Raw genomic sequence first — 11,381 nt, forward strand, 5'->3', positions numbered from 1 at the left:
AAACAGGGCAAGGTACAATAAGAAGTCCTAGTTTCTCTGCTCAGAGGGGAGCAATGCATTACTCCAAATTTCTGGTGAAATTTGCATCTGGTTCTGGTTTTCCTTTGGTTGGATGATTTCTGCTCTATCACAAGTTGTTTTCAAGATCTAGAATAAAAAAACACTGGAAGATCACTTTAACCTGACATACTCAACATATTAAAGACTAAGCAGCTCTTTTGCTTCTTAGAAGGGAGCAAAATGCAACGCAGTGAGTATAAAACTGGCACAAGCAGAATCAGACCCCAGTGTCAATCTTGACCATAAAATACATTACACAAGTTAAGTTATTTTATAAGTTGGTCTTGTTTTGGGGAAAAAGTTGAGCAGCTTTTTGAAGCTAAAACTTAGAGAATTACAAGGTAAACTAAGTGTCTGGAGGAATTGATCCAGGCAGGAAGAACCTTGGCATTGGTGCAGTATTGATAAAGTGGAACAGGCTTGTCCCATCTGCATCAAACTATCCCTGTTTTTCCACAAATTAATCACTTTTTGAAGCTTCATTACCCTTGTCTGGCCCATAGGAATGTCAGCATACAGGCTAGGGGGAAGCTTAATTCATTTTGAGCCTCCTCTGTGACAATGCTTTAGATACCAAAGCAGCGTAACAGGGCTTTGGACACCAGATGGGATAATATGAGAACATGTGCTTTCCTACCACTTTTAAATAGCAAATGCTACTCTTCTACTTCTGGTTTCAGCAGACAGTTGAGGTGCCTAGAGGATCTCAGAAGGAAACACTGCTCTAACAAGGTAGGCTCAGGCTGCTGCTTGCAGGCAATGGGTGGTTTCCTCTGAGACTCTGCTGATGCTCCAGAACACCTGACCTGCTCCATATTCAGTCTAATCTCGAAACATGGGTAGGTTGAAAGGTGCAACATCATCACTGCTGGATGCTGGATTCTGAAACAATTTGGGAACTGAGCTGATACCATCCTCTTTTATCTTCTTTCTTGTTTAGTTTGCAGCTGAGACCTGTGCTTTACTTTCCCTCTGAAAATTTAGTAGTAAAAACCTCGGGATCCTAGTGCTAGAAAAAGGTCAGTCTTTGGTACCAACACTGTACTGACACTCTCATATCTATTTTAAGCTGAAGGTGATGGTAACTGCAGCATCACAAAATGTTTCATAGGTGGGAACAGCACCTCTGGTGCAAGAAGATAAATTCAGCAAAGCAGGAGGTATGGTACAAAACATAGGGCAAGGAAACGACAGAACTAGCAGCAATGCATCACACCATGTGAGACACAGAGCCTGCTTTGGCCAGTGACCAGAATAAGCAAAACACTTCTTTCCTAGCAAAAATAGATAGATAGTCAGCAGGCTCATGGTAAAATCAAGGGGTTTGCTCTTATGTATGACTGATAGAGTGTGGAAAACTCTAATCTGCAGTAATTACCTTCTCTAGATGGCTCAGAAGATCAGGCAGTAGCTGGGAGAGTAAATTGGTATGTTTTCAGCAGTGAGATCAGAAAACACCTTTTGGAGAGAGCTTAAATAAAATGTACTCATTGGTGTGAGCTATCCAAACTGTCTCTTCAACAATTTTCTGACCCATTCACTAGACACATTGGGTGGAGACTCAGGAATTAAACCTTCTCGCAGCCAGTTCTCACTGAACCCATCCTTAAACTGCAACTGGACTTAAATCTATGTTTTTTTTAAAAAAAGGTATTTTTTAAAAAGTAAGTTTAATATAGGAATGCATATAAAAAAACAAATCCAGTGATCTTTGTGGGAGGATTGGTGGAAATCATGATCCCAGATGTTAGGTCAATTTAAGAGGTTTTGTTAAGGCTTTTCCAGCCCGTGACTTGCAAGGGTGCACGTAAAACCACTTGTGAAGAGTAAACTGGCAGAAGAAAGAATGAATGACAGCTGCCTGAGCCCTACAGGAGCTGTGGAGAGAGGTGGAGAGTTGGCTCTGTGTGAACAGGAATTGTAAGCCATCCTTTCAGCTCCCAACTCACATGTTCTTCTCATTGTCTGGAATGAGCAAAGGCTAAACACATGCCAGAGATCAACTCCAAACATTAGAAGCTGCAGGAAAGGATGCAGCAGTCTGTCAGAGATTGCTCTGGTCATTAATGAAGCTGGTGATGTGACAGGTTTCTAACCACGGCAGCGTTGCCAGGTATAACCGCTGTAACACTGCAAGTGATGTTCAAGCACAGTGGGGCTGGTGGGGAGTGGGGGGCACACACTGTGCTTGACCCCAGCAGTGTCACCCGCCAGCACTCAGCCTGGCCATGGGATATGGGCACTGACACCAGCCTGGCTCCACTTCCCCATCCACACAGGGGCTGTCCTCAGTCTAAACAAGTGCTTCAGTGCTGTGGGAACACAGAGGCTTTTCTTCATGTGTCGGACGTAAAGATCTCCCCACTCTTTCTGGGCTTCCATAAGGTATTCAGCGTGTTGCAGCTCCAATTGCTTTGACGGCAGAGAGTTTGGCATCCATGGCCTCCAATATTCCCGCAGCTCCACTCCGTTGATGCAAATCATGCTCCAAAGCAATGGAGTCCTGGCTTTAGACCCTTCACTGGGCAGCATGTAACAATCCCAAACTGGCTTTGTCTCTGAGCTCTGCACAGTCAACCACCACCACATTGTGTCAAATGTCACAAAGGGAAGCACTAAGATTACCATAGGTAAGTGCAAATGTAAGTAATACCAAGACAGGTGGCTCTCCTAACACTGAGCATACTTCCATACAATGCATGCATACCGGGGAGCATTAATCCTGCAAATATTCACATGTATATCTTTGCTTTTGGGTATAAATGTTTGTGTGACTGGGCTTTGGCTGATCAGCAAGTGGATCAGCTGCAAAGAGTGGTCTGCATTCTGGTTTTAATTTAGCTTTCAATTTAGTTTCATCTAAAAATTCGAACAGTTTGTAAAAAGCCTCATTCACTCTGATTAGAAATAAGAACTTAGTTTTAAAAAGCTGCATAATCCCTTGATGTTGCATGGGAAACAGGACCTAAAGCTTGCAAGATAGAGTGGGTTTACTTGCAGGAAGTCAACGAGTGCTCAGCAGTTCAGTACCTTTCGGGATCTAAGTATGCTTCTAAATAGCTTGGCCCATCCCATCAGTCCCCCTCATAAACTGACTAAGCTGTGAAATAAAAAAGACAAATTTCTATTTATCTCCCTGGAAAACTTGGGTTGTATTTTTTGCTATTTAAAGCCAAAAGGTCAGAGAGGGAGTTACCTGCAGTGACATAAGCTGAAATATGATTGTGAAAATAGAAAGATGGAAACACAATGTGCATTGCCAATTATGTGCCATAGCTAACATTACTTCACATCTCTCTACAGAGGTCATAACTCATAGCTAGGGAAAACGAAGAACAGACTCATTCTCTACCTACTTTCAGGTTTCCTTCCTCCTTCCTTGGTAGGCTATGTATGGTCTTGCTTTCTATTTCCTTAACCTAGCATGTATGATTAATAAAAATGGTAGCTTAAAAAAATCACTGAAGTACCCTTCCCCTATTTGTCTTCCCCCTTCTGTAATGGGTCAAAGTTTTGAGGGGTTTGGTGCCTTAAAATATTGTACTGACTTGAAATGAGAATGGCAGTTCTCTATATAACAACAGCATGCTCTCTGCAAAGATTAGTACCAGCAAATAAAACAAGTAGAGTTGCTCTAAGAGACATTCAAGAGTTTGGGGGGTTTAGTCTCTGCCCACATTCACAAACTGAAGTTTAGTTTTGTCAACACATGACGTTCTTGGAGAGGAAATACTGAAACTACCCTCTTTAAACTTACGAAGTTGCTACTGAAGGCACGTGCATTACAAACATCACAGCCAGTATTTCAGAGTTCAAACAACAGTTTCCCCTTTTGTGATGGTTCTGATCCCTCCAGAAGCCGTGCTTCAGGAAGAGCCATGTGCTGACCCTGCAATAGGAGAGACTCTTCCACCTTTCCAGTGAAATGTAATCTTTCTGTTTCTCTGAAACATGTACTCACAAGACACATTTGAAGGCAGGTATGAAAACCTTCTGATGGGAATTCCAACTGCAGTGACCTTGGGGCAATGTTTTATCTTACTGTGACAGTCCCTGCTGAGATAGATTGACTTTTTGGCTTACAACAGCATGCTGGGTTTGGGATGTTCAGGCCTGGCCTCTGTTTTGCCTGCAAGTGACTGTTCTCATGTAAGAATCTGACATTAAGAACTGTCTGTAAGGGCTGGAAACTGCACAGAAATACCAATTCTGACCTTGCCTGACAGAAATATTCTGTGCAGAAACTGCACAGAAATACCAATTCTGACACTTGTGAATGTCAGTACTTCTGTTCCACGTATCTCATGGGTTTTGCAACACCACTGGGTCAGAAAACTGAACACTGAATAGCACAAGAGCACTTAGAGCCTGGTTTCCCATAGACTTGTGCAGGTAATCTTATGTGCAATATGAGAACAGCAAGATTTTCAGGATGAGCTACCAGTGGTTGTTTAGTTGGTCTCTTATTTTGTAATTCAAAGAATCAGACTATAAAACCTAACACAAGCGATTACATCAGTATTTCAAATCAAAAAGCTCTGGAAAATGATTGAAGATTAAATCCTCTCTTGAACACACCTGTACCAAATGTTTGCAAAACTGTGTCCTTTACACAGTGACAAAACAAAGTTTTACTCTGTTTTCTTTGAACTCTTCCAGGCCAGATAGGAGGATGAGCTAGATCTTGTTCTCTTTTTCATACTAGCAAAAGAGAGAGTTCCTGATAGCTCCTGAACAAGCTACTTAAGAGTTTGGCTTGTAGGGTAGTTGTTATTTATTGCAATAGACAAGAATATCCCCTCTTCCTTTATGCTGTTGAAGCCATAGAAGAAAAGTTTATTTTAATATATGGGAAATAAATCACTGCTAAATTCAGTCCAGTGGGCAGCGTAGAGGTAATATAGCCTATAAAGGAAAGCTAACAGCCTCTCCTGTTTGAATGTGTACATCTGGGTATATCTGTAGTGATCGCTCAAAGGCACTGGGCACAATGTACACTGGTGCTGTGTGCAGAAGTTTGGTCCATATGGTTTCTTGTTTTGATTTCAGTTTTCCTTATTCACATGAGTAATGTCAGATGGATGAAGGTATCAATGTGATTATACTGAAACATTTTTTAGTTGAAAGAAACCAAAGAACTGATGCGTTTCGGTAAGACCAGGATGAAAACTTGGTTGAAACCTGTTTTGCTGTAATGCTCGTTGCAGACCACCACGTCTTCACAGCCCTCGGCTTATTCTCTCCATCCTCTCCCATGCAGGGTCTGTGACAGCTTCTGCATGGTCATAGTGCCTTTCTTTTCACAGACCTGTACTGAGATGAGTTTCCTTTGTGTGTCACTTTGCTGAGATTAGGTCAAACAGTTTGCATTAGTTTCACTTGGGAGGTTTCATTTAATAGTGGCAGTGCTGCTCAGGACATAGTTTTTCAGTTTTTCCCTATGTTGCCAATATGGTTCTGCGCTCCAGATACCATGAAACGTTTACATATCCTAAGGGAATTATATGAGTTAGTTATTCCTTGGCCTGTGATTATCACAAACAGCAAAGTTACTGTTGACTACCTGTTGACAAGGTTGCACATGAAAACGGGTTAGTAAGGCACCTGATGAAGAGCCTTTGCTACAGCACTTGCTCTTTCTGCAGTCCGTCAGAGCCCAAATCTGATTTTCTCATTCTATCAAAGGCATCCCTGGTTGCTCAGATGTTGAGGCTTGAACCACATTTCACCTGAAAAGAGGTGGGCAGGAATTTTTTGGCCAGTCCTGCTTTAAACCCTTGGTTTAATTGTGGCTGTCTTCAGGAACAGAACTGCTGAGCACTGTAACAAATAGGTTTGGTTTTAAAAGTGTCCAGAACTGCAGCATTGCATCATCTCCATGGTTATTTTAACATTTCTCTTTGTGACTTTACATTATTAATAAGGTGTCTACAGAACTGTCTAGAACAAAAATCCTTGTGGTGATCTTGATGGTGACTTTATCAGTCCCGTAACTGGACCGAGTCCTCTGCTGGAGTAAACTGATGCCACTTTTACTCTGTTATTTCTCTTCATGTTATTGGCACTTTTGTCACCAGCTGTCACGATAAGATATCCGCAGTATGTCAGTAGGGAAGATTCTCTTATTTGAAGGACAAACTAGACAAAATGACACAAGAAATGGAGAGTATATGCTGTGCACTGGTTTGAAGTATGCTACACGAGCTGGAAACTCCAGTCTGTGGTCACAAATAGGCCATATGAAGCATGAGTGAGTTTAAATAGTTGTTAACTGTAACTCTACAACTAAATTATCCCTTAAAGATGGATTAGATGTGAATTTGTTAAAATACAGATACATGCAAGCTACAGATTAGAGCAGGAAAATTGAATTTGATGCTTTCCTCCTACTGACTTCAGTGTTCCACCAGGGCTGCCTGTTGGCATTTTAAGAACAGGAAAAGAGGAGCACAGAGCAGGGTCTCTGTCCCTCAGCCACACAATGGCAGAGCCACAGGGAGAACTGAGGCCTCCTGAATCACCCTGTAGTGACAAGAAGAGAATTTCAATAATTTGGGCACATTTGCATAACATTCCTAAAGCGGATCACCCTGTAAAGGTAAAAGTAAAGAAACCAGGTTCTGAAGAGGTTTAGCTTGGTGAGCCATCAAAATGAGAGCTTGGGAAATAGTTCCCAAGAATCTGTGGTATCCAAGGGAACTTATTTGTATGGACAAACACACACAAATCCTATTAGCATAAGAGTTATTTAAGCACATCCTCCCAGATTGATATTAGACTGCTCACTGCACACGTTCAGCAGCGCAGTGGCCAGGCCAGCCACATCACTGTCATTCTGAAGTCATACCCTAATCATAGAGCCAGTACATCAGTGCCACTCCAGAGGCAGAGCATAGCCTCTGAGAGAGAAAGCTCAATGAGGTCATGTGTGGCCACGGACTTTACTGCAGGTGGCAAGACAAAGCTGCCCCATGTTCTTCCTAGATAATAACTTTAAGGATGTAATTGGCCGAGAAATAGAATCAGTCTTTGAATGCTATAAAAGGTAATAATATTTTAGTTGCTGTTTGAATAGTATTTTGTAATACACACAATGGCAAGGGACTGAGGATCTAGAGCTGCTGCTGCTAATTAAAAAAGCTACAAGGATACAGTAACTAATGTTAACCTAGATTGTTCTTGTGCACTGTAACCTCTAGGATATATGGTCCTTCATGTCCCACATCCCTCCTCCTGTTTAGATAAGGCACAGAGGGCTGATCTCCTCTAGTTTGTGGGCACCTAATCTGACTTATGGCTTTATGGCACATAGGCTTTACCCTTTTTCATGGGGGTAATATTAACCTTTATCTCTCTGAATGGTAACGTAGAGCACACCCCGACACAGAGATCTTAGGAAAAGAGGGAGAAACCTGGGGAACAGATTATTTTTCTTATAGCTGTAGAAAAATGAATTGTGTCAGATATTCTAGGTCTCTGTACATGCTGATAGGGAATAAGCAGAAGAACAACGAGACAACCTGAGCAAGAGTTATGTTATAACACTTCCCAGTGTTTGAAGGCCTGAGTATTTCTGTCCTCGAGACATCATGCACGTCTTGGGTGCAAGTAAAATTCACCACTGCAGATTTCAAACCTGTGTGATTTTTATCGAGGTTTGTTTTCAAATTTAAGTGTATAACCTGTTTAAATCTGAAGGGGTTTGTTATTCTTTAAATGAGTTTTATCATTTGGATGCCATTCAACACTTGACTGTGTTCCAAAGCCAGCGACGATTTTGCCCTATCCATCTTAGCCTCATAATGGATAGATAGAACATATTAAGAGTTATCACCTCAAAGACAGATCAAAGTCTACTTCCTTCAATATTGACTTTCTTTAAAAGGACCTAAATATAACCCGCTAGCTAAATAATTCAATTTTAGGCAGGGGGAGGAACTGAGTGCATGTTTGTACAAGAGACCACAGCAACTCCGCAGTTCTAAGAGTCGTTGAAGAATTAAAAATCCTTCTCACATTTTCTGTTTAAGGAAATGTTACTCTTGGAGTAAATGAGCCCAAACCTGTCAGCCATCCAAATGGGCTCTTCACTGACATAAGTGGCAAACACTTGCATGCATCACTGACAGGAACAGCTCAGCTCAAGGAATAGAAACAGTGAGCTAATCTGAATAAATGGTCCATTTTCAGATGTTTCACAATGTTGTGCAGGGTCGCTTTTACATCCCCTACTTGGCTCACCCTGTTTGATTATCAAAGGTGTTGAAATATCGGTAACTCACACGGGGCTTTCAAATTTAGTCATCCTGTTCTTTCTGATCTTCCCTTAAATGTCACTGAGGTTTGGAAAATACACGTATCAGCATGCATGCATGTGATAAAACACACGTTCGGTTCCTGCCAGGAGTTCTCAGGAGTTCCAGAGCAGAGCAGCAAGGATGTATTCCTGCATTTCATGGGAATGCAGGAATGAGGAACTAGGGACATACCCTGCCATTTGTCCATAGATGACTAAACAGTGCCTGGAACAAGTCCAGTCCAGAGGGTTTCCCAGCAAGCTAGAAGCCAGGGCACAGCTGCTGTGGGACTGCTCAGGGCTCTTCTACCTCCTGTCCTCAATCACTTCTTCCATTCAAATGAAAGATCCATGTTTTCTGTCATGCTAAGCATTGTTTGATGGGTTTTCTGCATTTGGCATCTACATTTTACGTGGGCAGGAGGCAGAAAGACCTTAAGGCTGAAAACCACAGATCCCAACTTCAACTTCTGGATGCAGAATGCTGTCCTGTAAGTGATTAGCTTTCAATGATGTCTCTAAAAATGGCTATACGTGTACTTGGAAAACACCTTTCCTGAGTCTTTGTATTTTAAGTGCTGTGGAATCAATAATTACTGAGTAAGCTCCACTACTACATGATTTACAGTACAGGGGTATGAGAGCTCTGTTTCTTCAGGTGTTGTGTTTGTCACTATTAATGCTGCTTCAGTTAAGAATTTAGATGTATTTTGTATTGTTGCAATAACTGGGTGTCAGGGGGGGAAGGAAGGAAATTGGAAACAGGATTTTCTGACTATTGCTTGGAACAGTTTTTATGAATGTCCTGACATCTCAAAGCAGAACCCACCCCTTCTTTGTGGTGGGAGGGGGGACACTACATATAGTTGCTATAGTATAACTGCCGTGTCCAGTGGAAGTCTCTTAGAACAAGACTGATTGCTGGACTTAGTCTCAACAGGTACAAACATCAGGCCAGTGTCACTGCTGAGCTGCTCCCTGCTCAGCAGTTGCTCTCTGACCACTACCTTTAACCAGAACCAAACACCTTCTTCACATTCTTAAGTACATGAACAAAGGCTGCTGTCCTGTCCTGCACGCACAGATGGGGAACCTTTCATAAAGGATTTGCAAGACCAGGACAGTGCAATGCTGTGGTGGAAGCTAACACATGTGAAAGGGCTTTCCTTAACCACAGCAGGTGCCCCACCAGGAGGAAGCACGGATGTCAGTCACGCTGGTAACAACAGCCATAGCATCCAAGTGAAGATGCCCAAGGTGACAGTCCTGCCCTGGCTGGCACAAGCTGGACGAGCCAGCTGATCCTTCCTAACGCCATAGCTGTGCCCACGATGCTCTCCGTGTGCCCCCCTTTGGGTGTCATGCAGGTGTGAGCCGGCCATCAGCGAGCAGAGAGGCAACATACCCACTTTGAGCTCCTTCCCGAAGACGGTCCTCTCGCCCAGGGCAGAGCAGTTCCAGCGCCCGTTGCGGAACTGGAACTGACACTCGTTGATGCCCATCTGGGACCCTTCCCCGATGACGATAATAGCGTCGGGCCTGCTCTGGCAGATCGCCCGCTGCCGGGGGGCGAGACCCGGGATCTTGTTACAGATGATGCTGGCTCCCAGGGCCACCACAGAGGAAAAACCCCTGCAACGACAAGACACCAGGGGCTGAGGGGTGGCTGGTGCCCGATTCACCCGCAGCAACTGCCAAGCCCAGCTTTGGCAGGTGCCCTCGGAAAAATGACGCCTCTTCCCGCTGAGCTTCCCTCTCCCTCTCTCCACAGCCGGAGCGGAGATAAGGCTCACGCGGGCTCCTGCCAAAACGGGACCCAACTTCCTCATTCGTGAAATCAAAACGCGTGCAGCGGCGTTGCGCGCTCTGGCCACGCACAGCCAACGGGCCGGGAGGGTTTTCCCTCTCCTGTGGGATAGCGGGAGGGCAGAGGGAGGGCAGGGGTGACCCGCGCCCGCCGCCGCATCCCCCCGCAGCCGGGCGCACCAGGGCCGGCAGCGCCGCGCTGCCCGGCCCGGGGATGCTGCTGCGGGACGGGTCGGGGGAGCCGCCACCGGCCCGTTCCCCGCTGGGTGCGGGGGTTCCGTGCGCGGCAGCGGAGCCGCGACCGGCGGCAGGTGGCTGCGGGGGGCTGGCGGGGACGCCCCGCGGACGGGACCCCAGGCGGGAGCGGAGAAAGGCCCGGCTGCTCCGTGGGGGTCCCCGGTTCCTCCATCGGCAGGGGCCGCCCGGTCCCCGCGGCTCCGCTCCCCCAGGGTCGCTAAGAGCGGGGTGGGGGCTTCACCTGTCCTTTACGAAATAACCGTGATCACTACCATCATCTTTTTCTTTTTGAGACTTCCCGAGTTAAATAGTAACAGGTCTGGGCAGGTTCGGCTGGGAGCGCGAGAGCGCGATTGTTATAAAAGAAAGAGGGGAGAAAAAAAAAAGTTACTTACCCGATCTTGATATACACAATCCCCAGGCTCAGGAAGATGTGGAAGATCCAGCGCCTTGTTTTCCTGTTCATATTCCTTGCTTGCCGTGTCTCAGCCCAACGTGCGAAACAGTGCGTGTCGCGCAGCCGGCCCGGGGCCGGTCCCGGTCCCGGCGGTGCGGTGGGTCAGGGCCGCCCGGCCGAGCGGGGCCCCCCGCGCCGCCGCGCCCCGCCGCTGCGCCCCGGCGAGCCCCCGCAGGCTCTCAGCATGGCCCGCCGGGGCCGCCTCGGCCCCGCCGCTCCCGCGCTCCCGGATTTGTATGCCTGTCACACGTAGCGCTTTATTGCCGGCAGGGCACGGGCTGCGGGATCCTTCCGAGCGCCGGCGGCTCCCCCAGGGCCAGCGGTAACTGCCTCCCTGCTCCCCCCCACCCCCCCTTTTTTTCTTTTCTCCTCGCTTTCTCTCTTTTTCAGCTACTTGGGCGTGTTCTCCAGGGAGGGAGTTGTCCAGCCGGGGGGGAAGAAAGGCGGGAGGTGGGAAGAAGGGTAACCAAGACTGGCAGGCAGATCACCTGCCTGCCCGCAGGCTCACAGCGATCCTCCTGGAGC

The 11,381-nt window shown here is 45.9% G+C and overlaps 1 protein-coding gene across 1 annotated transcript in view; it reads right to left on the minus strand.

Annotated features, from left to right (window-relative positions):
* The window catches only part of WNT7A (Wnt family member 7A), a gene marked incomplete at both ends in the record, with an annotated part of 34,878 nt that extends 24,013 nt beyond the window's left edge, over window positions 1–10,865 (minus strand). Inside the window, 2 exons of the mRNA XM_080625503.1 lie at window positions 9,762–9,988; window positions 10,795–10,865. Of these exons, the coding sequence (XP_080481629.1) occupies window positions 9,762–9,988; window positions 10,795–10,865 (298 nt within the window). The remainder of the gene's footprint in view (window positions 1–9,761; window positions 9,989–10,794) is intronic.
* Window positions 10,866–11,381: the final 516 nt, after the last annotated feature.

Source organism: Psittacula echo (assembly GCF_963264785.1).
Source record: "Psittacula echo genome assembly, chromosome: 9".
In the NCBI taxonomy this organism is placed as follows: Eukaryota; Metazoa; Chordata; class Aves; order Psittaciformes; family Psittacidae; genus Psittacula; species Psittacula echo.